Source organism: Bos javanicus, chromosome X, assembly GCF_032452875.1.
Source record: "Bos javanicus breed banteng chromosome X, ARS-OSU_banteng_1.0, whole genome shotgun sequence".
Classification (NCBI taxonomy): domain Eukaryota; kingdom Metazoa; phylum Chordata; class Mammalia; order Artiodactyla; family Bovidae; genus Bos; species Bos javanicus.
This window is the reverse complement of record NC_083897.1, coordinates 58,582,409-58,607,860: the sequence shown is the minus strand read 5'-3', so window position 1 is coordinate 58,607,860 and position 25,452 is coordinate 58,582,409. Positions and strand designations below refer to the sequence as shown.

The window sequence follows — 25,452 nt, the reverse complement described above, 5'->3', positions numbered from 1 at the left end:
TGCCAAGAGTACACAAAGGGGGAAAAGATAGTCACTTCAACAAATAGTGTGGGGCAAACTGAATATCCACATGCAAAAGAATGAAACTGGACCTTTATCTTACACCACACACAAAAATCAACTCAAAATTAAAGTCTTGAACAGAAGACCCCAAACTATAAAACACCTAGAAGAAAACCTAGGGAAAAAACTTCAAAATACTGATGTTAGCAATGACTTCTTGAATATGACACCAAAAGCACAGGCAACCGAAGCAAAAACAGACAGATAGGACTACATCAAACTAAAAAGCTTCCGCATAGAAAAGGAAACAACCAATAGAATGAAAAGGCAACTGACAGTATAGGAGGAAATATTTGTAAAGCATATTTTTGACAAGGGATTTATACTCAAAATATATAAGGAACTCCGTCAACGCAAAAGCAAATAATAATAGTAGCAACAACATCAACTTTAAAATGGGCAAATGACCCTTCAAAGAAGACATCCAAATAGCCAAATGGTATATGAAAAAAGTGCTCACCATCACTAATCATTAGGGAAATGCAAATTAAGACCACAATTAGACATCATCTCACTCCTGTTAGAATGGCTATTTTAAAAAAAAAAAAAACAAAAAGATAAGTGTCACCAAGAATGTAGAGAAATGGAACCCTTCTTCACTGCTGGTGGGAATACAGAATGACAAAGCTATTATGGAAACTACTATAAAGGCTTCTCAAAAAATTATAATAGAACTACTATATAATCCAGCAATACCATTTCTGGGTATTTATCCAAAAGGATTGAAATCAGGATTTGTAAGAGACATTTGCACTACCATGTTCATTGTGGTATTATTCACAATAGCCAAAAAGTAGAAATAACCTAAATGTCCATCAATGAAGAAAATGTGGTATATGTGGTATATACATACAATAGAATATTAGTCTGCCATATAAAAAGGAAATCCTGTCATAGACAACAAGTTGAGGAACTTGAAGACATTGTGCTAAGTGAAATATGCCAGTCAGACAAGATAATACTGCATCATTCCACTTAAAAGACGTGTCTAAAGTAGTCAAACTCATAGAAACTGAAAGTAGAATGGTGGTTGCCAGGGACTACTGGGAGAACAAAATGGGGAGTTGCTATTCAACGGGCATAGAGTTTCAGTCATGCAAGGTGAAAACAACATTGTGCCTACTGTTAAAAATATTGTGTAATGTACACTTAACATTTTAAGAGGGTAGATTTCATATTACATAATTTTTTACCACAATAAAAAATATGTGTGATATGCAGCTAAACCACTGCTGAGTGGAAAATTTATAGCACTAAATGCTTACCTCAGAAAAGAGGAAAAGTCAAATTTAAAAATGTAATTTTCCACCTTAAAAAACAGAAAACTAGAAAAAGAGTAAAATAAACTGAATGCAAGGAAAGAAATAATCAATTTGAAAGCAAAAATCAATAAGACTAAAAACTGAAAATTAATAGAGAAAAATCAATGACATAAAGAGTTGGTTCTTTGAAAAGATCAACAAAATAGACAAATCTTTAGTGAGACTGCCAAATTTAAAAAAGAGAGAAAACACAAAGTATTAATATCAAAACACAACAGGGGATGTCACTTGAGACTCTGCAAACACCAAAAAGATAAAGGAAATACAGCAAACAAACCTACACAAATTTTACAATTTTTATAAACTGGACCAATTCCTTGAAAAACACAAACACACACAAGCACTCAATATGAAATTGATCATTTGAACAGTCCTATAACTATTAAGGAAATTGAATCTGTACTTTTAAAACTCTAAAATAAGAAATCTCCTGGCCCAGTTGGTTACACTAGAGAATTCTGCCAGCCACTTAAAGGAAAATTAATACCATCATCACATAATCTCTTCCAGAAAATAAAAGGAGAGGAAATATTTCCCAATTCTCATTAGAAGGCCAATATTTCATTGATATCAAAATCAAAGGCAGTACCCCCAAATTAAATACAAAACCAATATCATTCATGGAGACACAAAAATCCTTAACAAAATGTTAGCAAATAGAATTCAGCAATATATAGACAAATTTCAGAGAAGGCAATGGCACCCCATTCCAGTACTCTTGCCTGGAGAATCCCAGGGACAGGGGAGCCTGGTGGGCTGCCGTCTATGGGGTCACACAGAGTTGGACACGACTGACGCGACTTAGCAGCAGCAGCAGCAGCAGCAGCAGCAGCAGAATAGACAAATTTATATACTATGACCAAGTGGGTTTGTTTTAGGAATGCAAAGTGGGTTCACTATTTGAAAATTAATCAGTGTAGTAACAAAAATCACATGACCATATCAATGAAAAAGCTGTTTGACAAAATTCAACATTCACTGATGATAAAAATCCTCAGAAAACTAGGAATTAGGGAGGAATTGCCTCAATTTTAAAAAGTATATACCCCCAAAAAACTACAACTAACATCACAGTTAATGCTGAAAGACTGACTGCTCTCCCCCTAGGATTGAAAACAAAGTAAGGGTTCAGCTCTTACTACAGTTAACTAGAATTCTGAACCAGAACAATAAAGGAAGAAATAAATAAAAGGCATTAAAAAGTGGAGTGAAAGAAATACCACTGTTTCTGTCCCACCATCCCTATGACAAGCTGGTCTACAAAATAAATAAATAAATAAAATGCCAAGAAACCAACAGAAAAAACCTCCTAGAACTTAATCCATATTCAGCAACATTGCAGGGTACAAGATCATCATACAAAAACCAACTGTTTAACTATGTACTAGCAATAAACATATGGAAACCAAAATTTAAAATACAATACCATTAATGGTCACTAAAAAAAAATGAAGCAAAATTCTAACAAAACACGTACAAGACTTGTATGCTGAAAACTACACAATGCTAACGAAAGAAAAGATGTGAATAAATGGAGAGATATGCCAGAGATCAAATCAGTCAATCCTAAAGGAAATCAGTCCTGAATATTCATTGGAAGGACTGATGCTGAAGCTGAAGCTCCAATACTTCGGCCACCTGATGCAAAGAACTGACTTATTGGAAAAGCCCCAGATGCTGGGAAAGATTGAAGGCAGGAGAAGGGGACGACAGAGGATGAGATGATTGGATAGCATCACCGACTCGATGGACTTGAGTTTGAGCAAGCTCCAGGAGTTGGTGATGGACAGGGAAGCCTGGCATGCTGCAGTCCATGGCGTCGCAAAGAGTCGGACACGACTGAGCGACTGAACTGAACTGCCCTGTTCATGAATCAGAAGATTCAACATAGTAAGGATTTCCGTTTTCCTCAGGTTAATGTACAGGCCTTAAACAATTCCTATCAACATTCTAGCAATTTTTTTTAGATATTGGCAAGTTTATCCCTGTTGGCTCAGCTGTTAAAAATCCACCTGCCAATGCAGGAATTTGATCCCTGGGTTGAGAAGATCCCCTAGAGAAGGAAATGGCACCCCACTCCAGTGTTCTTGCCTGGAAAATTCCATGGACAGAGGAGCCTGGAAGGCTACAGTCTGAGGGGTCCCAAGAGTTGGTCACAACTTTGCGATTAAACCACCACCATTCTGAAATGTATACGTAAAGTCAAACAATATTGAAAAAAATAATAAAGTAGGAGGTATCACTATAACAAATTTTAAAACATTATAGAGCTATAGTAATCAAGACTGTATGATGTGGCAAAGAGACAGACACGTGGATCATTCAGTCAGAACAGAGAACGCTGAAACATGCCTACACAAGTACAGCATACTCATTTTATATTATAGTTCAGTGGAGCTGAAGCAATGGGATATCCATAGTTTAAAAAATTAACTTCAACCTAAACCTCACACTAAATACAAAAATTACCTCAAAATGGATCATGGACTTGAATGTAAAATATAACTAAAAAACTTTGGGAGAACATCTTTGAGACCTGGGGCTTAAGGGTCAATTAGACATAAGAACAAAAGCACAATCTAAAGAATTAAGAAAAGAATGAATTGGACATCATCAAAATCAAAAGCTTTTGCTCTATGAAAAATCCTATTAATAAGATGAAAAGACAAGCCACAGACTGGTAGAAAAATATTTGCAAACTACATATGTGACAAAGAACTTGGATCGAGAATATATAAAGAACTCTCACAATTTAACAGGTAAAAAACAAAAAACCCCAAACAATACAATTATAAAATGGGCAAAGGATTTCCAACAACATGGATGGAATTTGAGGGTATTATGCTAAATTAAATAAGTCAGATGGAGAAAGACAAACACTGTATGATTTAACTTATATGTGAAACATAAACAAACAAACAAAATAAATTAACACAGACTTCCCTGGTGGTCCAGTGGTTAAGAATCTGGCCTTCCACTGCAAAGAACATGGGTTTGATCCTTGGTTGGGGAACTAAGACCCTTCATGTCATGTGTTGCAGCAAAAAAAGAACAAATGAAACTATAAACAAACACATAGAAACAGAAAACAGAGTAGTGGTTACAGGAAGGGAACAGGTGGAGGGAGGGCAAAATGGGCAAAAGGAGTCAACTGCATGGTGACAGAAGTGAGATTTTGGGGGGTGAGCATGCTACCATATATGCAGAAATAAAATGTGGTACATGCGAAACGTACAATGTTATGAACCAATTACCTCAATAATCTTTTTTATTTCAAAGAAAATGGGACTATAAGCAATAAATGCTGGAGAGGGTGTGGAGAAAAGGGAACCCTCTTACACTGTTGGTGGGAATGCAAACTAATACAGCCACTATGGAGAACAGTGTGGAGTTTCCTTAAAAAACTGGAAATAGAACTGCCTTATGACACAGCAATCCCACTGCTGGGCATACACACTGAGGAAACCAGAATTAAAAGAGACACGTGTACCCCAATGTTCATCGCATCACTGTTTATAATAGCCATGACATGGAAGCAACCTAGATGTCCATCAGCAGATGAATGGATAAGAAAGCTGTGGTACATATACACAATGGAGTATTACTCAGCCATTAAAAAGAATACATTTGAATCAGTTCTAATGAGGTGGATAAAACTGGAGCCTATTATACAGAGTGCAGTAAGCCAGAAAGAAAAACACCAATACAGTATACTAACGCATATATATGGAATTTAGAAAGATGGTAATGATAACCCTGTATGTGAGACAGCAAAAGAGACACAAATGTATAGAACAGTCTTTTGGACTCTGTGGGAGAGGGAGAGGGTGGGATGATTTGGGAGAATGGCATTGAAACATGTATAATATCATATAAGAAACAAATCACCAGTCTAGGTTCGATGCAGGATACAGGATGCTCGGGGCTGGTGCACTGGGACGACCCAGAGGGATGGTATAGGGAGGGAGGAGGGATGGGGTTCAGGATTGTGAACACGTGTACACCCGTGGCAGCTGCATGTTGATGTATGGCAAAACCAATACGATATTGTAAAGTAATTAGCCTCCAATTAAAATAAATAAATTTAAATAAAAAAAAAAACAAAGAAAATGGGAAAAGGACATGAGGAGACATTTCACTGAAAAAGACATAGGGATGGAAAATAAACACATAAAAAGATACTGACCATCATTAGCTATTAGAGAAATGCAAATAAAACCACAATAAGATAATGCTGCAGTGAAAAGGAAAAAAGAGGAACGAGTTTTTTCTTTTCCTTTCCTGAGATCAAAGGAGATAAAGGGAACAATGAGTGAGCCTGGTCATTCCTACTTTTTACTTTAACTGTTCCTAATCTGTAGTCTGTAACAAAGTTTGTTTTTCTGCCCCTAACTCTGCAATAGCACCTATTATCCTTTGACTCTGTGCTAATTACATCATGTATCTGGTTATGATATACAGCACTCTCTTCGCAGATCACCCCTGGTAGTTTTTCTCTTTTTGCATTACAGAAAGAAGGCTGCAGGGTTACAGAACTGCATGACTCAATTACTGGGCTACCTGACACCAACCTATGACTCTTTTTGAAATGATGCAAGAGGAAGAAGAGTCAGTCAGTTCAGTTCAGTCTCTCAGTCGTGTCCAACTCTTTGCAACCCATGAACCACAGCATGCCAGGCCTCCCTGTCCATCACCAACTTCCAGAGTCCACCCAAACCCACGTCCACTGAGTCAGTGATGCCATCCAACCATTTCATCCTCAGTCGTCCCCTTCTCCTCCTGCCCTCAATCTTTCCCAGCATCAGGCTGTTTTCCAATGAGTCAGCTCTTCGCATCAAGCGGCCAAAGTATTGGAGTTTCAGCTTCAGCATCAGTCCTACCAATGAACACCCAGGACTGGACTGGTTGGATCTCCTTGCAGTCCAATGGACTCTCGAGAGTCTTCTCCAACACCACAGTTCAAAAGCATCAATTCTTCAGCACTCAGCTTTCTTTATAGTCCAACTCTCACATCCACACATGACCAGTGGAAAAACCATAGCCTTGACTAGATGGACCTTTGTTGGTAAAGTAATGTCTCTGCTTTTGAATATGCTGTTAGGTTGGTTCATAACTTTCCTTCCAAGTAGTAAGCATCTTTTAATTTCATGGCTGCAATCAATCACCATCTGCAGTGATTTTGGAGCCCAGAAAAATAAAGTAAGCCACTGTTTCCACTGTTTCCCCATCTATTTGCCATGAAGTGATGGGACCGGATGCCATGATCTTCGTTTTCTGAATGTTGAGCTTTAAGCCAACTTTTTCACTCTCCTCTCTCACTTTCATCAAGAGGCTGTTTAGTTCCTCTTCACTTTCTGCCATAAGGGTTGTGTCATCTGCATATCTGAGGTTATTGATATTTCTCCCGGCAATCTTGATTCTGGCTTATGCTTCTTCCAGCCCAGCATTTCTCATAATGTACTCTGCATAGAAGTTAAATAAGCAGGGTGACAATATATAGCCTTGATGTCCTCCTTTTCCTATTTGGAACCAGTCTGTAGTTCCATGTCCAGTTCTAACTGTTTATTCCTGACCTGCATACAGGTGTCTCAAGAGGCAGGTCAGGTGGTCTGGTATTCCCATCTCTTTCAGAATTTTCCACAGTTTATTGTGATCCACACAGTCAAAGGCTTTGGCATAGTCAATAAAGCAGAAATAGATGTTTTTCTGGAACTCTCTTGCTTTTTCCATGATCCAGCAGATGTTGGCAATTTGATCTCTGATTCCTCTGCCTTTTGGTTGTTCAAAACCAGCTTGAACAACCTGGAAGTTCACAGTTCACATATTGCTGAAGCCTGGCTTGGAGAATTTTAAGCATTACCTTACTAGCGTGTGAGATGAGTGCAATTGTGCAGTAGTTTGAGCATTCTTTGGCATTGCCTTTCTTTGGGATTGGAATGAAAACTGACCTTTTCCAGTCCTGTGGGCATTGCTGAGTTTTCCAAATTTGTCAGCATCATCTTTCAGGATTCGAAATAGCTCAACTGTAATTCCATCACCTCCACTAGCTTTGTTCGTAGTGATGCTCCTAAGGCCCACTTGACTTCACGTTCCAGGATGTTTGGCTCTAAGTGATCACACCATCGTGATTATCTGGGTCGTGAAGATCTTTTCTGTACAGTTCTTCTGTGTATTCTTGCCACCTCTTCTTAATATCTTCTGCTTCTGTTGCTGCTGCTGCTGCAGCTGCTGCTAAGTCGCTTCAGTCGTGTCCAACTCTGTGCGACCCCATAGATGACAGCCCACCAGGCTCCCCCGTCCCTGGGATTCTCCAGGCAAGAACACTGGAGTGGGTTGCCATTTCCTTCTCCAATGCATGAAAGTGAAAGGTGAAAGTGAAGTCGCTCAGTCATGTCTGACTCTTCACGACCCCATGGACTGCAGCCTACCAGGCTCCTCCATCCATGGGATTTTCCAGGCAAGAGTACTGGAGTGGTGTGCCATTGCCTTCTCCACTGCTTCTATTAGGTCCATTCCATTTCTGTCCTTTATTTAGCCCATCTTTGCATGAAATGTTCCCTTGGTATCTCTAATTTTTTTAAAGAGATCCCTAATCTTTCCCATTCTATTGTTTTCCTCTATTTCTTTGCATTGATCACTGAGGAAGGCTTTCTTATCTCTCCTTGCTATTCTTTGGAACTCCGAATTCAAATGGGTGTATCTTTCCTTTTCTCCTTTGCTTTTCATTTTCCTTTTTTCACAGCTATTTGTAAGGCCTCCTCAGGCAGCCATTTTGCTTTTCTTGGGAATGGTCTTGATTCCTATCTCCTGTACAATGTCCAAACCTCCGTCCATAGTTCATCAGGTACTCAATCAGATCTAGTCCCTTAAATCTATTTCTCATTTGCACTGTATAGTCATAAGGGATTTGATTTAAGTCATACCTGAATGGTCTAGTGGTTTTCTCCACTTACTTCAATTTAAGTCTGAATTTGGCAATAAGGAGTTCATGATCTGAGCTACAGTGAGCTCCCGGTCTTATTTTTGCTGACTGTATAGAGCTTCTCCATCTTTGGCTGCAAAGAATATAATCAATCTGATTTCTGTGTCAACCATCTGGTGATGTCCATGTGTAGAGTCTTCTCTTGTGTTGTTGGAAGAAGGTGTTTGCTATGACCAGTGCGTTTTCTTGGCAGAACTCTATCAGCCTTTGCCCTGCTTCTTTCTGTACTCCAAGGCCAAATTTGCCTTTTACTCCAGGTATTTCTTGACTTCCTAGTTTTGCATTCCTGTCCCCTATAATGAAAAGGACATCTTTTTTGGGTGTTAGTTCTAGAAAGTCTTATAGGTCTTCATAGAACCATTCAACTTCAGCTTCTTCAGCATTACTGGTCAGGGCATAGACTTGGATTACTGTAATATTGAATGGTTTGCCTTGGAAACGAACAGAGATCATTCTGTCATTTTTGAGATTGCATCCAACTACTGCATTTCGGACTCTTTTGTTGACTATGGAAGAAGAATACAAGAGCCTTATACCTTTGTTCCTCATCACCAAGCCCTGACTGCAAGCCTTCCTAGACTCCTCATGGAAGGAGGGGGACACAGTTCTTAAGGCATAAGCCTTCTGTATCTCCCCTCTGCCAGTTGAGGATTAAAGTCGTCTTTCTGTTTCCTCCAAACTCTCCATAATTTTTTATTTGGCTTTGGTTGGCAGAGAAAACCAAGATTTTGACTGCAACAATATCAATATGCAAGAATGGATAAAATAAAAAACAATGACAACAGTGGCAAGGATGCAAAGAAACCAGATCTCTCATATACTGATGGGAGTGTAAAATTCTATGCAGCCACTCTGGAAAAATTTCTTTAAAAACTAAATATACACTTGCCACATGCATGCATGCTAAGTCGCTTCAGTCATATCGGACTTTTTGCAACATTATGGACTTTAGGCCTTGAGGCTCCTCTGTCCATGGGGATTCTCCAGGCAAGAATACTGGAGTGGGTTGCCTTGCCCTTCTCCAGGGGATTTTCCCAACCCAGGGATCAAACCTGCATCTACTGCGGCTCCTGCATTGCAGGCAGATTCTTTGCCACTGAGCCACTAGGTCTGCCCACACTTACCATATGACCCAGAAACGACTTTCCTGGGCATATATCTCAGACAAATGAAAGTTGTGCTCAGTTGCTCAGTGGTGTCTGACTCTTTGCAACTCCCTGCACTATAGCCCGCCAGGTTCCTCGGTCCATGGGATTATCCAGGAAAGAATATTGGAAAGTTGTGCGTGCTAAAGTCACTTCAGTCATGTTGCACTCTTTGCGACCCTATGAACCATAGCCCGCCAGGCTCCTCTGTCCATGGAATTCAACAGGCAAGAATACTGGAATAGGTTGTTCTGTCCCCCTTCAGGGGATCTTCCCAACCCAGGGATCATACCAGAGTCTCCTGCATTACAGGTGAATTCTTTACCGCTGAAACTCCAGGGAAGCCCACTGGAAAGTTGTCTACCCAAATTCTATACACAGATGTTTATAATAGTTTTATCTGTAACAGCCCCCAAATGCAAATAACCAAAATGTCCCTAATTAGGTGAATGGTTAAACAAACTGTACTATATCCATAGCATGAAACACTCCTCACCAACAAAAAAGAACAGACTATTGATACATGTATCAACTTGGATAGATCACAAGGTCATTGAACAAAGCAGAAAAAATTGGAAAAAATCACACTTTATGACTTCATTTACATAAAATTCTCAAAAGGACAAAATTATAGAGTAGGAAAACAAATTCATATTTGGCAGGGGTTATGTATGATGGGGGTGTTAGGTGTGCCTATGAAGGGTGGCTCTCTAGTGAAGGAATATTTCTATATCTTGGTTGCAATCATGGTTGCACAAATCCACACAAGTGATAAATAACATAGACCTGTACATATACAACATTCCAGTGTCATTTTCCTAGCTTTTTGTATTGTAGTATAATTATATAAAATGTAATGATTGGACTAAACAGGATGAAGAGTATGTGGAGCATTTCTGTACTGTTTTTGCAACTTCTTGGGAATCATTCGTTATGTATCATAAGTTAAAAAATAAACCACTTATAAAGCAAGTAACTCAGAAAACAAGAGTGTGGAAGCTAAAACCCAAGGAGCAAGTAAATACAATGTTATAATAATAGCCTATAATAACATGCAGTTTTATGAAGAGATATTTTAAATAGGGAAGATTTGTATAAGCCAGTGATATACAATACCAAGATCATTTTTATCTGTAGGATTAAAACATGTGCTAAAAAATATTAGAGCCACAGATTAAAATGTCTCACCTTAAACCAGCCAACTGGCTATTATGAATTTCTTGCAATTAGTCACATAAACAATGAAAAAATTCTGCAAACAATTAAAAAATAATTTGCAAAGTATCTTCAGGCTAGTTGTTCAAACTTTATCTAGTAAGTGGTGGGAATGAAGAAGTTTCATAATGGATAAGCCAGAACCTATTCCTACAACTGTCATACAGTTAATTGATTTGTGTATGCCCTGTGTAGGATGTCCTCAAGTTTGTTTCACTACAGAATACATTCATTTTCAGCTGTGCTAGGAAAAGAATATTTGCACTGAGTGAAATGTTTAGTGATAATTAGAAAGGAGCAAATAGGGGAAACCTGCCTCTCCCTCCTTGGACACAAAATGATAACCACTAGCCATATGAAGCTATTTAAATTTTTTAAAATTAAAATCTAATTTAAAATGTAGTTCCCAGATACATTTCAAGTGTTCAATGTGACTAATGGCTACCATATCAGAACAGCTTAGATATAGAACTTTTCCATCATCACAAAAAGTTCTGTTGGACAGTGTTGCTCTAGAGCATGAAAAACATGTCATTTCCCCACAATCATGGGTAGTGTTACAGCCCAAAGAGCTCTGACAGAAATTAGTATTGCATTATCTGAGGTTTTCATTTACACACAATTTTATCTTCAGCAATACTGAGCAATATGTTGCAGTGGTTAAGTGCTAGGGTTTTAGGGTAGAATAGCACTGGATTACCATTTTAGCTCCAACCTTTGCCAAGTTGTGTGACCTCAAGCATGCTATTTTGCTTCTCTGTGTCTGTATTCTCCCTTTTTTTTTTTTTTAAAGGTGGGGGCTCAGGAATAATGGAAACTCCCTCAAAGAGTTGTTGCGAAAGACTAAATGAGAAAAGCGCAATACCTGACACATGTGATCTGTAAATATTATTCTTGAAGTCCAGACGATGGATTTGGCTTGTTCTAGGACTTTGCCAACAAAGGTCCATCTAGTCAAGGCTATGGTTTTTCCAGTGGTCATGTATGGATGTGAGAGTTGGACTGTGAAGAAAGCTGAGCACTGAAGAATCGATGCTTTTGAACTGTGGTGTTGGAGAAGACTCCTGAGAGTCCCTTGGCCTGCAAGGAGATCCAACCAATCTATTCTAAAGGAGATCAGTCCTGGGTGTTCTTTGGAAGGAGTGATGCTAAAGCTGAAACTCCGGTACTTTGGCCACCTCATGTGAAGAGTTGACTCATTGGAAAAGACTCTGATGTTGGGAGAGATTGGGGGCAGGAGGAGAAGGGGACGACAGAGGATGAGATGGCTGGATGGCATCACCGACTCGATGGACGTGAGTCTGAGTGAACTCTGGGAGCTGGTGATGGAAAGGGAGGCCTGGTGTGCTGCGATTCATGGGGTCGCAAAGAGTCAGACACGACTGAGCGACTGAACTGAACTGAGGACCTAGACTCTAGATGACCAGTAGAAAAGGGAATATTCAATTGTACAAGTAGCAAGGGAGTCCATCCCTAACAGGGCCCCCCTTTGACTCTTGATAAATAAACAGTAACCACACTGTTCCTCCATACTTGGGGACAGTAACGAAAGAGAAGACATCTTCTCCCTTAGAGATCTATTTGTCTTGCAGCTTTCAAAAAGTTGAAGAATATCTTACCCTTGTCCTTAAAGGATTCATAATTGAAGTTCATATCAAATAATTTAAAAGCACAACACACCATCTATAAAAGGTTACCCAAACAAGTCACTCAGTAGTAGGGGCACTTGGAGTTTGTCTCCAGCTGTTTCTGGCAATCAAATCCAATTTTTTGATTTATTATTATAGTAAAATGTTACTATACCCAATCCTTTGTGAGTACCACACAACAAGCCTGCTGTACCTCTGAAATCAACTGGATATTTATTGAACACCTACTAAATACAGGACACTTTCACTATACACCAGCCATTAGCAAGCTACATCTGGCAAGTCAAATTAGGTCCACTTTGTATTTTCCTTATGGTAAGGAAGGTATGAATGACTTTTACATTTTTTCACCTGTTGGAAGAACTGCCTTCACCCACTAATACCAAACACCAAATGGCCCTGGACATTAGCTTTTGCTCCAGACTTGATAATGTTTCTTAATTAATTCAACCTAAAATTACAAGACAAAAGAGCACTTATATGTGAAACTTATACAGTAGGAAAGTCATTTCAACAACTAACACTGTTTGAATCATAAGTGATGCCAACACGCTTTATACACTTTCCGTGCTGTTACAAATCAAAACAACAAAATCACAATGAGATACCACTTTGCACCCACTAGAATGGCTGTAATAAAAAAAAATAGACATTAAAGATGTGGAGGAGAATATACATTGTTAATGGGAGGGGAAAATATACAGACACTTTGGTAAATTCTGGCAGTTCCTCACAAATTTAAACACAGAATTCCATATGGCCCAGCAATTCTACTCCTAGATAGGTACCAAGAGAAATGAAAGCATATATCTGCACAGAAACATGTACATGAATGTTTATAGCAGTATTACTCATAATAACCAAAAGGCAGAAGCCAACCAACTGATGAGTGGATAAGTGAAATATGGAAAGCCATACAGCAAAATATTATTTAGCCATTAAAATGAAGTATTGATACATACTACAATTTGGAAAAACTTCAGAAACCTTATGCTAAGTGAAAGAAGCTAAACACAAAAGATTTTTGTATGATTCATACACACTGGCAATAAAAATTAATGAAGTACTGGTACATGCTACAATATGGAGGAACCTCAAAAATATGCTAAGTGCAAGAAGCCAGGCACAAAAGACCACTTCTTACTTGATTTAATTCAGATGAAATGCCCAGAATATGCAAATTTATAGAGACAGAAAATAGATCAGTGGTTACCTGGAGTTGGGAGTGGGAATGACGATTAATTGTAAATAAATGAGTATGAGGGATTTAGGAGGGAAGTGAAAATGTTCTAAAACATTATGATTATGGTTGCATCATTCAGTAAAGTTACTAAAAATATTGAACTATACACTTGAAATGGGTGAATTTTTTGATATGAAAAATATATCCTAATAAAGTTATTAAAAGTAGGAAAGGAAGAGTAGGGGAAACTGGGTGAGGGGTGCACAGAAATTCTGCATTATCTTCCCAACTTTTCTATAAACCTTACACTATTCTGAAATTTAACTAAAAAATAACAAGAATATGTTTGTGCATTCATACCTATCTGTGTGAAAAGACATTTATAAAGATAAAATGTGTAAAATCTCATTATAGATGAGCATTTACATGAACATTTGAAACTATTTTGACAACAGAGAATACTATTAGCCCCAAATAAAATGTTACCTCCCAAAAAGAATTTCATTATTCTCATTAGTTGTCCTGCATTACCTAAAATAAATGCTCAATTATTATTACTTTGAATTTTATCAATAAACATTTGCTAAAATTTGTTTTCTCCTTTGTCATATAAGTACCTACACATTATCCTCGATTTTGTTTTTTGGCCCACAGAGCCTAAACTATTTACTATCTGGTTCTTTACAGAACTGTGTTCTACACTATTACAGGATAAATATAATCAGTCTCCTTCTTGAGTGTATTGTTATCATTACCTAGTTTTGGCATAATGCCCTTAGTATATTAGTCGCTCAGTCCTGTCCGACTCTTTGTAACCCCATGTCCGGCGAACTCTGGAGGCAAAAATACTGGAATGGGTAGCCACTCCCTTCTCCACGGGATCTTCCTGATCTAACCACGGTTTCCTGCATTGCAGGCAGATTCTTTACCATCTGAGCCTCCAGGGAAGCCCGTCCTTAGTATAGATCCTATAATTTTGCCTTTTGACTCACAAAGTCTAAAGATATTTATGTAGCTCTTCACAGAAAAGTTGCCAAGCCCTGTTCTACACTGTAACAGGGTAAATATAATCAGTCTCTTTCTTGAGTATATTCTTATCATAACTTAGCTGTGGTATGATGCCAGTCTGGATATCCCCTATAAAGGATAAGCCGTGCATTTCTTCTGCTGTGGCACTATTTAGGATTCCCATAAATAGAAACACTACTAGATTAATAGTCTAGCAAAACTTCGATGTCACCTTTATTATCATGATATTAAAGAGTCAACACTATAGACAGTGTCAAGATGACCCTCAAGTTGTTATGTCACCACGCCATGGACTCCGTGAGATCTCTTAGATATCAAGTGGCTCCTATGGCATCACACCCTGCCTTTGGCATCACCCTGGCACATCACCTTAGTGTCATATGCCATCACTGTTGTGGCAGAATTCTGCCCTAATGCCACTCCACCGAAATGTCAGCATAATTAACCCCTATTTCCTTCCAATCCTTTGGCAGCGGCAGGAGCGATGGGGAGGGTGGCCACAGGCACTGGTTCGAGCTCAGGAGGTAATACTCAGCTGCTACCGTTTTCCCTTCCGCTTACCACTGCAGATCAGGGCCCCCAGGACAGGACTTTTTCGCTCCCATAACTCTCTTGCCATGACCCCGCACCCATTTCGCGTCACTGACTTAGTGTCCCAACAGCGACCACCCACCCCGGTTCTACACGAAGCCGCTCCCCATACCTGACTCCATTCTCCAGCTGTCATCCTGGGCCAATTCCACCGGCCACTTGACTACGGAGGCTGCAAGGGACCCTGGGACTCGTAGTTCCGCGCCGCTAGGGTCAGAGTCGGGGAGAGTGGCGAAGGCGCCTCCCTGCCCGGAACTGCGCTCAGACTGCAACTCCCAGAGGCGCCCTGCGATGGGAAAAGCAAAGGAAGAAGAGAGGATGGTGATTGGTGGAGCTCTACGGGCTCTTTTGATTAGCGCTCGGAGCCTGCGAAGTGAGGAGGTGGTGGATCTGGCTGCACCGAGATCCTGGGAAAGCGAAATGGAGGGGTGTGTGTCTAACCTAATGATCTGCAACCTGGCCTACAGCGGGAAGCTGGAGGAGTTAAAGGAGAGGATCCTGGCGGATAAGTCCCTGGCCACTAGGACTGACCAGGTAAAGCAGCGCTGGACCCTCTCCGCAGGCGGCGGCGGCGGCGGCGGCGGCGGCGACAACGTGGCTGCACAGCCCTGCCCAGTCCAGGGGGAGGCCGGTTCCGAGAGGGCGGGATTCCCGCCCGCGCCTCCCCATCCTTACCCCTGGGTCACCTCAGGACTCGGGATAGAGCGGCCCAATCTAGCCCCGCAAACTGCCAGTGTTTCCCCCCCTCCCCCTTTGGCCCGGTACTTAGCTTGCTGTATTTTGGATATTTCTAGAACGTTTAGCTCATTTCTCAGAAATGCCCAATCTTTGAGGCATCTGTGAGAAGGAAAGTTTTTGGATTTTTGAAATGGATTTCTTTGCTTTTATTAGTGATTTTATTCGAGGCAACATGTGTAACTGAACGCCTCTTCTGTGTCAGGCAGGCAGTTACTGGAAGGAGCAGACGTGGATAAAATAATCCCAAATCACGTCCGATTCTAATTGTGGTATTCTTCGGGAGAGAAGTTGACGTGGTGCTTTCAGAACATATCATGGAAGGACCTGATTTAATCTGGCTTAGGAAAGCCGAATGTTGTAACCCTAAAGACTTTGCAAAGGAGGGAAGATTGACTGTATCTTGAACAATGAGTGAGGTTTCCCTGGAGGATGAATGGGCAGTTTAGGCAGAAGCGAAACAAAAGAGAGTGGACCTTGGGAATGTTTCTTTCTGCTCTCCTACTTAAAGAATCCTCATGCTTTCACCCTGAGTTTCTAGAAAGATTCATGGTGCCCTCAGTAAGCCAACAAACATTTATAGATTGCTTCCTGTTTGACAGGCACAGTGCTAAGCACTAGCAAGATAATGTCACATAATTAAAAATCTCCATTTTGTGTCTTTGGGAAGAGAATTAGAAGTCGGGAGGCTTCTCTGGAACTTTCCTTTGCTGCTCAACCTGAAAAATCCCTTTGCCTAGTTTGCCTTTAGTTTGGTCTGGTAATGTTTAATACTTTAGATTTAATTTAACAAAATTAAATTAAGATTTAATAATACTTCTAACCATTCTTCATCAAGTCAATGGCATAAAAAAGGGAGAAACTATTCAGGATCAAAAGACTTAAGAAACAACTGTTGGAACTTGTGGATCTTGTATGGATCCTGATTGAAAACAAGCTAACTGCAAAAAGACATTTGGGATACTGTTGCGGAAATCTGAATACAGATTGGGTATTTGATGTTATAAAGGAGTTAGAGTTAATTTTAATCAGTGTAATAGCTATGTAGTAAAGTATTTTTATGGAGAAGGAAATGGCAGCACAGTATTTTTGCCTGGGAAATCCCATGGACAAAGGAGTCTGGCAGGCTACAGTCCATGGGGGTCACAAAAGAGTTGGACAGGACTTACGGACTAAACAACAACAGAGTGCTTTTTAGACACTCAAATATTTAGGGATGAAAAGTCATGATATTTAAGATTCGTTTTTTAAAATCTCTTTAAGAAAAAAAAACAGATGAAGCAAATTTAAGAAAACATTTGTACAATGTAAGTGATTGGCCTATTTTTACATGAATTTGAAATTTTTGTAATAAAGCTTATAATACTATTTTCTTTTACCCAGAGCTAAGAAATATAGCAGTCACTGCAAAAAAAAAAAAAAGAGCGAGAAATTCTTATTGAGAAACATGACTAACTTCTTTCTAGCTTATTTTTTTTTAAATAATGTTGCTTTCTAATTCTGTGTGTGGTATGTTTTTAAAATGGCTGTATAGGGAATCTCAACTAGTTTTATGAACATTTCCTTTCCATAAGATTCACTTGTTCTTTCTAGAGCATCTAGAAAATTCAGATGTGTCCTAATTTCACCATTTACTAGCTATGTGACCTTGGACAAGCTGCTTACCTTGAGGAATCTTAGTTCCCTGATCTGTAAAATGGGGATAATATATACTGTATAGGATCATGGGGATTACAGGAGATGATAGACATAAAATTTTTAGCACAGTGCCTGACATAAAAATATGTACGTAGTTAAAGCTCTATTTCTGCCAAAGCACTGAAGTAAGTTTTTTGCTCTATTGCTTTCATGGGTCTATTCTACCCAGAATTACCTACATTCATCAATGTATTCTCCACATGGTACTAAAACCTTAGGCTCTCTTATATAAGTAATGTAGTTTAAGGTTACCTACCTGAGGATCCAGTCCTCTCCATTTCTTGTTTCCAAACCGTATGTTCACTGGCTCAGGATTAATATGTTCTGCTTTCTCGTCTTAGTTCTTTTATTTCTTTTCAAGAATGTTGATCTTACTGCTTCTCTGTTTCCCGTGTAGGACAGCAGAACGGCGTTGCATTGGGCATGCTCAGCTGGACATACAGAAATTGTTGAATTCTTGCTGCAACTTGGAGTGCCCGTGAATGATAAAGATGATGTGAGTACTAGGCGGAGTTGATAAATTCCCTGTTATCTTTAGAGTCCAGACTGGTGTTTACTGAAGCCCAAGAATTAAAGCCACAAACAAATTTTAACCTTTATGACTAGGAAGTTGCAGCATGGCGCCAGTGACCAAATACAGGACTGGTGGTTGCATTATTTCAGAATGTTCATTTTGCCACTCATAGCCTGTAATTTAAGGTAAGCCTGCAGATCAAGGCTTATTGCAATGACCTCTAAGAGACTACAAACCCTTTTTTATTATGTTAAAAACTTTTTGGTGAATAGTGCCTAGATATTAGAATGAGGGCCTAGAACCTTTTTTGTTATATAGAGATTTAGTGCAATGGTATTGGTTATATTAGAGTAAGACTTCTTGCAGGAGACCCCGGTTCGATTCCTGGGTTGAGAAGATCTGCTGGAGAAGGGATAGGCTACCCTCTCCAGTATTCTTGGGCTTCCCTTATGGCTCAGCTGATAAAGAATCTGCCTGCAATGCAGGAGACCCGGGTTCTATCCCCTGGAGAAGGGAACGGCTATCCACTCCAGTATTCTGGCCTGGAGAATTCCATGGACTGTATAGTCCATGGGGTCGCAAAGAGTTGGACTCAACTGAGTGACTTTCACTTTCACTTTCTGAAGAATAGGGTGAAAACTTTGTAAACAGGTTCCTTTTCAAGGATGCTTGAGGAAGTAATATTCATAATGGCAAAAAAAGAAAAATAATGGAGGAACAGTTGAGTACAGTATGTATATCCACATAATTGTATGCAGCCAATAAAGTTATGATTCCAAATGACAGAAAAATTCCTACAACATGATGGTAAGTGGAAATTGTGGAAAATACAACTCAACGAAGCTTAATATCCTACGATCCCTATTTAAAAACACATTAGACTTAGGTAGTCTCCATGTTACAGAATTATGGATGCTTTTCTTTTGTATGTATCTGATTTCCAAATATCCTGCAGTGCTTAATGAGGGAAAGAATATATTTTCTTAAAACCATTCATACACAGCTTTGTAAACCCTGTCTTAATGTTAGCGTTAATCCCTGTGACTTTTCTCCCTGGTTTGTGTTCTGTCCACCTCTTTTATAGGCAGGTTGGTCTCCTCTTCATATTGCTGCTTCCGCTGGCCGAGATGAGATTGTCAAAGCCCTTCTGGGAAAAGGTGCTCAAGTGAATGCTGTCAATCAAAATGGCTGTACTCCCCTACATTATGCAGCTTCCAAAAACAGGCATGAGGTAGGGTTCCATTCCTAGGCTTCTTGAGTTTTAAACCTCTACGCAAACACAAATATTAACAGATATCTGCACTGTTTTCTTTTACATCTTCTCAGATTGCTGTCATGTTACTGGAAGGCGGAGCTAATCCAGACGCTAAGGACCATTATGAGGCCACAGCAATGCACCGCGCAGCAGCCAAGGGTAACTTGAAGATGATTCATATTCTTCTGTACTACAAAGCTTCCACAAACATCCAAGACACTGAGGGTAACACTCCTCTGTAAGTGATGAATAGCAGTCATTTGTATTCTACCTGACATTAGCCCTCTTGCACTAATTCTTACACACCATTTTTTTAAATTCTGCTTATAATACATCTTTATGGCCAAACAAAAATTGAAAGTACACAAAAGTATAAAGATAAAAATTCAAAGTGCCTATCGTCTTGCCACCCGGAAATAACCACTGACAGCATTTTAATGTATTTCCTCCCTGTCTTTCATATGTAAATATGCATACTTTACCTATGCTTTTTTTTTTGTAAAATTGGAACCATATTGTGTATGTAGTTTCATATATTGTGCTTTTTACCTCATAGTGTAATCATTTTCCAATGTTAATAAATATTTGATTTTGAATGCCTATACACAACACTATTTTATGCCAGAATTTAATAATTCCTCTATTCCTGTATATTTAAGCTTTTTTGAGTTTTCCACTATTATAAATAATGCTACATTGATCAAACGTTATACGAAAACCTTTGGCCGTATTGCTGATTAGTATCTTAGTGTAGAACTAGAATTGCTGGGTCAACAGATACACATTTTAAAACAGTTGCTGTATATTCCAAAATTACTTCCAGAGGAGTTGTATTATTGCCTCCTCCCAACAGCAGTTTGAGAGTGCCTATTGCCCCTTTCCAACACAAAAATATCCTTTTCTTATAGGGAAAATGGTGTTTCAGAGTTGTAACTTGCATTTTCTTACTATCAAGGAAGCTAAACATTTTTAGTGCCTATGACTATATTTCTTCTCTAAATTATAGCTTTCTATATCCCTTTCTCTGTTTCCTTTTGGAAAATTAATTTATTTTTACTGATTTGTTTGCATAGCCTTGACATAGTACAAATATTAACCTTCTTCCGTGCTAGTTGAAAATATTTTTCCCAGTTTGTCTTTAAATTTTATTTTTTTGAAATGACAGAAGTTTTCAACTTCTATATAGTCAGATCTATTAATCTTCCCTCATAGCTAGAAAGTGCTTCCTCACCCTGAAGTTAGATAAATATTCACCTGTATTTTGGGGCTTCCTGGTGGCCTAGATGGTAAAGAATCTGCCTGCAATGCGAGAGACCCAGGTTCAGTCCCTGGGTCAGGAAGATCCCCTGGAGAAGGGAATGGCTACTCACTCCAGTATTCTTGCCTGGAGAATTCCATGGACAGAGGAGCCTGGCAGGCTACATTCCGTGGGGTTGAAAGAGTCAGACACAACATAGCAACCAATATATTTTCACACGCTATAATCGAGAACTCAGGCATTTTCATTGCAGATCCAGTCTCTTTATATTTATTGGGCTTCCCTGGTGGCACAAACGGTTAAGAATCTGCCTATAATGCAGGAGACCCAGGTTTGATCCCTGAGTTGGGAAGATCCCCTGGAGAAGGAAATGACAGTCACTCCAGTATTCTTGCCTGGGAAATCCCATGGACAGAGGAGCATGGTGGGCTATAGTCCACGGGGTAACAGAGAGTCAGACACAACTGAGTGACTAACACTTATTATACTATGTATACTTAAGTCACCTGTATTTTATTGCTGTTTTACGAAAAAAACATTGTATTGGTTTGGTTTAACTTTTTTTATTTATTTACTTTAATTAGAGGCTAATTACTTTACAGTATTGTATTGGTTTTGCCATACATCAACATCAATCCGCCACAGGTGTACACGTGTTCCCAATCCTGAACCCCCCTCCCACCTCCCTCCCCATCCCATCCCTCTGGGTCATCCCAGTGTACCAGCCCCAAGCATCCTGTAGTTACTGCTTTTCATTTAACTCACATGCATCTGGCACTGATTATGTATGATCTGAAGCCATCCTCTACCTTGATATTTCTTCTAGAGTACTTGGCCACTTTTATTCCTTATTAAATGGTGACTTTTGTGAACCAGAAAATCTATGAGTCTTCTTTTTAGTCCAGAGTAAGATTCAGTGTTGTTTTCTTAACTCTTTGTTTTAAAATTTTTCTCTGTAGTTCTGTGTGGCTTTATTTAGAAAAACATGCATGTTCTAGCCCTTTTCTCCAAATAAGAAAGGGAGGGTGGCCTGGAGGAAATTTAGGAGTCACAGGCAGTGTTGGGTCCTGGGAAGAGCCAAAGATTAAGGAATAGTTAGATGCTATTTGCTGTATCCAAAATCAGCCACTTAACAGCTATATTAAATATTTGTATTAAATAACTTGGAGAAGTTACTTAAGTTTCCTGAGTCTAATTTTCTTATCTGTAATATGAGATATGTAAAATTCCTTCCTCTCTAAGGTTAAATAAAATAACATGTTAAGTGTATAGTACTCTACCTGGTAAACTGTTAAGTGCCTCACAAGGTCCCCACCTCTTCCCCTGCCCAACTCACTGCTCAGCCATGTTGTCATCATATACAAAGACTTTAACCTCTGTCACAATTTCAACTGTAAAATGGTGATAATAATACCTTGCTAACTTACAGAGTGCCTATAACAATCATATGATATAAAAAATTTTATAGACTGCTTTTCCAATATTTAAACCACACAAGTTGCTATTAGCAGATTATATATAAAGGTTTTCCTGAATTCTAATCCAGAATTATTGTATGTGTTTGGTGTAACCTACTAATCTCCATAAATTGAGGGCATTGTTCCTTAGGCTGGCATTTAGATCACTTTTGTTGTAGTAGGGTCAGAATTGTTCTTTATGATCTGAGATTATAAAGCTATATTCCACTGAATTTTAACTTATATACACTCTTCTCCATGGAAATAGATTTTCCTTTCAAGATTAAATAACTTTCCAACATCACACGACCATATGCAGTTTAGACTACCTGTCAGGGACTCCTAAACATTACATAGAATTGGAAATGATTAATCAATCTCTGTGGTCCTTGATTTCAGACACTTAGCCTGTGATGAAGAGAGAGTGGAAGAAGCAAAATTGCTGGTGTCCCAAGGAGCAAGCATTTACATTGAGAATAAAGAAGAAAAAACACCCCTGCAAGTGGCCAAAGGTGGGCTGGGTTTAATACTCAAGAGAATGGTGGAAAGCTAAGCAGCTTGGATTTAGTCTTACTTTGTTTTGTGGCTGTCCCCTAATGTACTGGTAACTAATGTACTTGTGCACAAGACATCATCTATGAATGATGAAGTTTTTTCATCTCCCAAGTCTTGTAAACATGTTTACTATTGTTCCTGCTGAGTTATTTGTTCTTAGCTTACAACTTGCTTTCCAGGCATTGAACAACTGTTGACATTGTTCTACTCTAATATATTATTCTGTATTGAATTTTGGTTACGTCTGTGCAAGTGATTCTGTGGCTATTGTGAGTCTTAAGCACCCTATCACACACCCTCTATCCCCCTTTGAGGCAGAACAACCCCAGGAGCACCAGGCCAATTGTTCTGCTAAATGTTTCTAGGTAGATTCTAGAATGTTCCTCCATACAGTTAAAACACATCATAACTCATTTTTCAAGATCACTCAGAAGCCTATGCCACATATTTCTGTTTTTTCCGACAATACGGTTTAATTTGTTTTTGTTATCGGAAGAATACTTACATCTTGTGAGGACCAAGTTTTCGATTCGGGGATGCTGTCCAAGTTTGGCATTCAAGTACCAGTGTCTTTTTTAATGAGCTATTTCCCTCCAAAGTAAATTTAAAAAGAAAATTTTAAAGTACCTATATTAAATCACACCATATTGAAAACAATGTCAAGTTTGTTACCATGATGTGTAACAAAAATGAATTTTTATTTGTATTTCAGCAGCTAAAAGAATAAAATGCTGAATCTCCTGATTCTTCTTTCAAATCAGTTAGATACTCACTTAAGCCTTTAAAGGCTTTATAAAGATACTTTCTTAATTTCTGGTAACTCTAAAGTCAGTAAAATTAGTGAAGCTTGAACTGCAGCTAAAATATGTAAAAATCTTCTGAATTGCTAATTCAATTGGAGCAACAGAAAATTAATAAGTATAAACTTGATCTCAATTTAGGGAAACATTTTAAATGATTCAGTTCAGTTCAGTTCAGTCTCTCAGTCGTGTCCGACTCTGCGACCCCATGAATCGCAGGATGCCAGGCCTCCCTGTCCATCACCAACTCCCAGAGTTCACTCAAACTCATGTCCATTGAGTCGGAGATGCCATCCAGCCATCTCATCCTCTGTCATCCCCTTCTCCTCCTGCCCCCAATCCCTCCCAGCATCACAGTCTTTTCCAATGAGTCAACTCTTCGCATGAGGTGGCCAAAGTACTGAGAGTTTCAGCTTTAGCATCATTCCTTCCAAAGAACACCCAGGGCTGATCTCCTTTAGAATGGACTGGTTGGATCTCCTTGCAGTCCAAGGGACTCTCAAGAGTCTTCTCCAACACCACAGTTCAAAAGCATCAATTCTTCAGCGCTCAAGCTTTCTTCATAGTCCAACTCTCACATCCATACATGACCACTGGAAAAATCATAGCCTTGACTAGACGGACCTTTGTTGGCAAAGTGATATCTCTGCTTTTGAATATGCTATCTAGGTTGGTCATAACTTTCATTCCAAGGAGTAAGCGTCTTTTAATTTCATGGCTGCAGTCACCATCTGCAGTGATTTTGGAGCCCCCAAAAATAAAGTCTGACACTGTTTCCACTGTTTCCCCATCTATTTGCCATGAAGTGATGGGACCAGATGTCATGATCTTCGTTTTCTGAATGTTGAGCTTTAAGCCAACTTTTTCACTCTCCTCTCTCACTTTCATCAAGAGGCTTTTGAGTTCCTCTTCACTTTCTGCCATAAGGGTGGTGTCATCTGCATATCTGAGGTTATTAATATTTCTCCCAGCAATTTTGATTCAAGCTTGTGCTTCTTCCAGCCCAGAGTTTCTCATGATGTACTCTGCATATAAGTTAAATAAGCAGGGTGACAGTATACAGCCTTGAAGTACTCCTTTTCCTATTTGGAACCAGTCTGGTGTTTAAATGATTACTAGCCATAAAATCTAATGAACTCCAAGTGACTCTTCTAATTATTTTTATTTGAATTTTATGCTGCAAATAGTGCTTGAAATAAGTAATCCAAATGAGTCCACAACCTTCAATTAATTTGGGGTCAGAAACTTAATGAATGGTATCTAAAATGGGTTTTGTAAACATAAATGTGTTGTTGATATGCAAAACCCTTTTACGTAAGTATTTTGAGTGCTGAGCTTTACAATTATTAATCAGGGAAGCATATTCTTATAGAACTAGACTTTGTTTATTGAATGCTAGAGATAGAATTGATGATGGGAAATAATTTCTTTCTAACGTTTTTTAGCGTGATCACAGAGTAAAGTTGTATCTAATAGAGCCTGTTAGGACTGAAGGTATTCATAAGTGCTGAGTCTTTTTGTCTGAGTTAGTAGGTTTTATGAATGTAAAAGAAAACTCATCTTAATTCTTTAATAAACAATACGGATGAAACCAAGCCTCATGTAATTTGTATGCCTTTGGCATTTTATTCTATTTTATTTTTTTGCCTGCATCATGTGACACATGGGACCTTAGTTCCCTGACCAGGGATCCAACCTGCATCCCCTACATTGGAACTGTGGAGTCTTAACCATTGGACCACCAGGGAACTCCCTATTGGCATTTTAAATGAAGTGGCTTAACATTTCAGTCACTAAAAATGAGGGTATTGATGGCTTCAGATATTGATCAGATTGTTTCATGTTCCCTATAGGAAACCCAGTAGAGATTAAGCTGATTCAAGTTCAGCAGGTTTTACAGTTACGTTCAAAATGAACTCAGTGATGACAATTTTAACTGTAGAGCTTAACTGAGAATATAATATGGAAACAATAGATAAACAAAAGAGTGGAAAAATTACA

The 25,452-nt window shown here is 39.0% G+C and overlaps 2 protein-coding genes across 4 annotated transcripts in view; one reads left to right on the top strand and one right to left on the bottom strand.

Moving 5' to 3' along the window:
- ATG4A (autophagy related 4A cysteine peptidase) overlaps window positions 1–15,798 on the bottom strand; it is a 78,967-nt gene extending 63,169 nt beyond the window's left edge. The window contains exons 1-2 of one of the 2 annotated variants that reach the window (XM_061409400.1): window positions 15,711–15,798; window positions 15,292–15,465 (exon numbers count right to left, since the gene is read on the bottom strand). In XM_061409400.1, coding sequence (XP_061265384.1) covers window positions 15,292–15,301 — 10 coding nt within the window. In that variant the 5' untranslated portion in view covers window positions 15,302–15,465; window positions 15,711–15,798. The remainder of the gene's footprint in view (window positions 1–15,291; window positions 15,466–15,710) is intronic. The other variant, XM_061409399.1, reaches the window with a different exon arrangement.
- Window positions 15,479–25,046, top strand: PSMD10 (proteasome 26S subunit, non-ATPase 10). Of its 2 annotated transcripts, none has more exons than XM_061409401.1 (5): window positions 15,479–15,713; window positions 18,010–18,108; window positions 19,211–19,357; window positions 19,453–19,619; window positions 22,496–25,046. In XM_061409401.1, the coding sequence occupies exons 1-5, from the start codon at window positions 15,498–15,500 to the stop codon at window positions 22,647–22,649; spliced, it is 783 nt and encodes a 260-aa protein (XP_061265385.1). In that variant the 5' UTR covers window positions 15,479–15,497; the 3' UTR covers window positions 22,650–25,046. The 2 variants fall into 2 exon arrangements, with proteins under 2 accessions (XP_061265385.1, XP_061265386.1); XM_061409402.1 differs by having other exon boundaries at window positions 15,485–15,713; window positions 19,453–19,540.
- The last annotated feature ends 406 nt before the right edge of the window (window positions 25,047–25,452 follow it).

Excerpts from the sequence above, each read along its gene's own strand:
- PSMD10 (XM_061409401.1), top strand. The coding sequence starts at position 15,498 with ATGGTGATTGGTGGAGCTCTACGGGCTCTTTTGATTAGCGCTCGGAGC. Across the intron at positions 15,714-18,009 it reads TGGCCACTAGGACTGACCAG|GACAGCAGAACGGCGTTGCA; the intron begins GTAAAGCAGCGC and ends TTTCCCGTGTAG. Across the intron at positions 18,109-19,210 it reads CCGTGAATGATAAAGATGAT|GCAGGTTGGTCTCCTCTTCA; the intron begins GTGAGTACTAGG and ends CCTCTTTTATAG.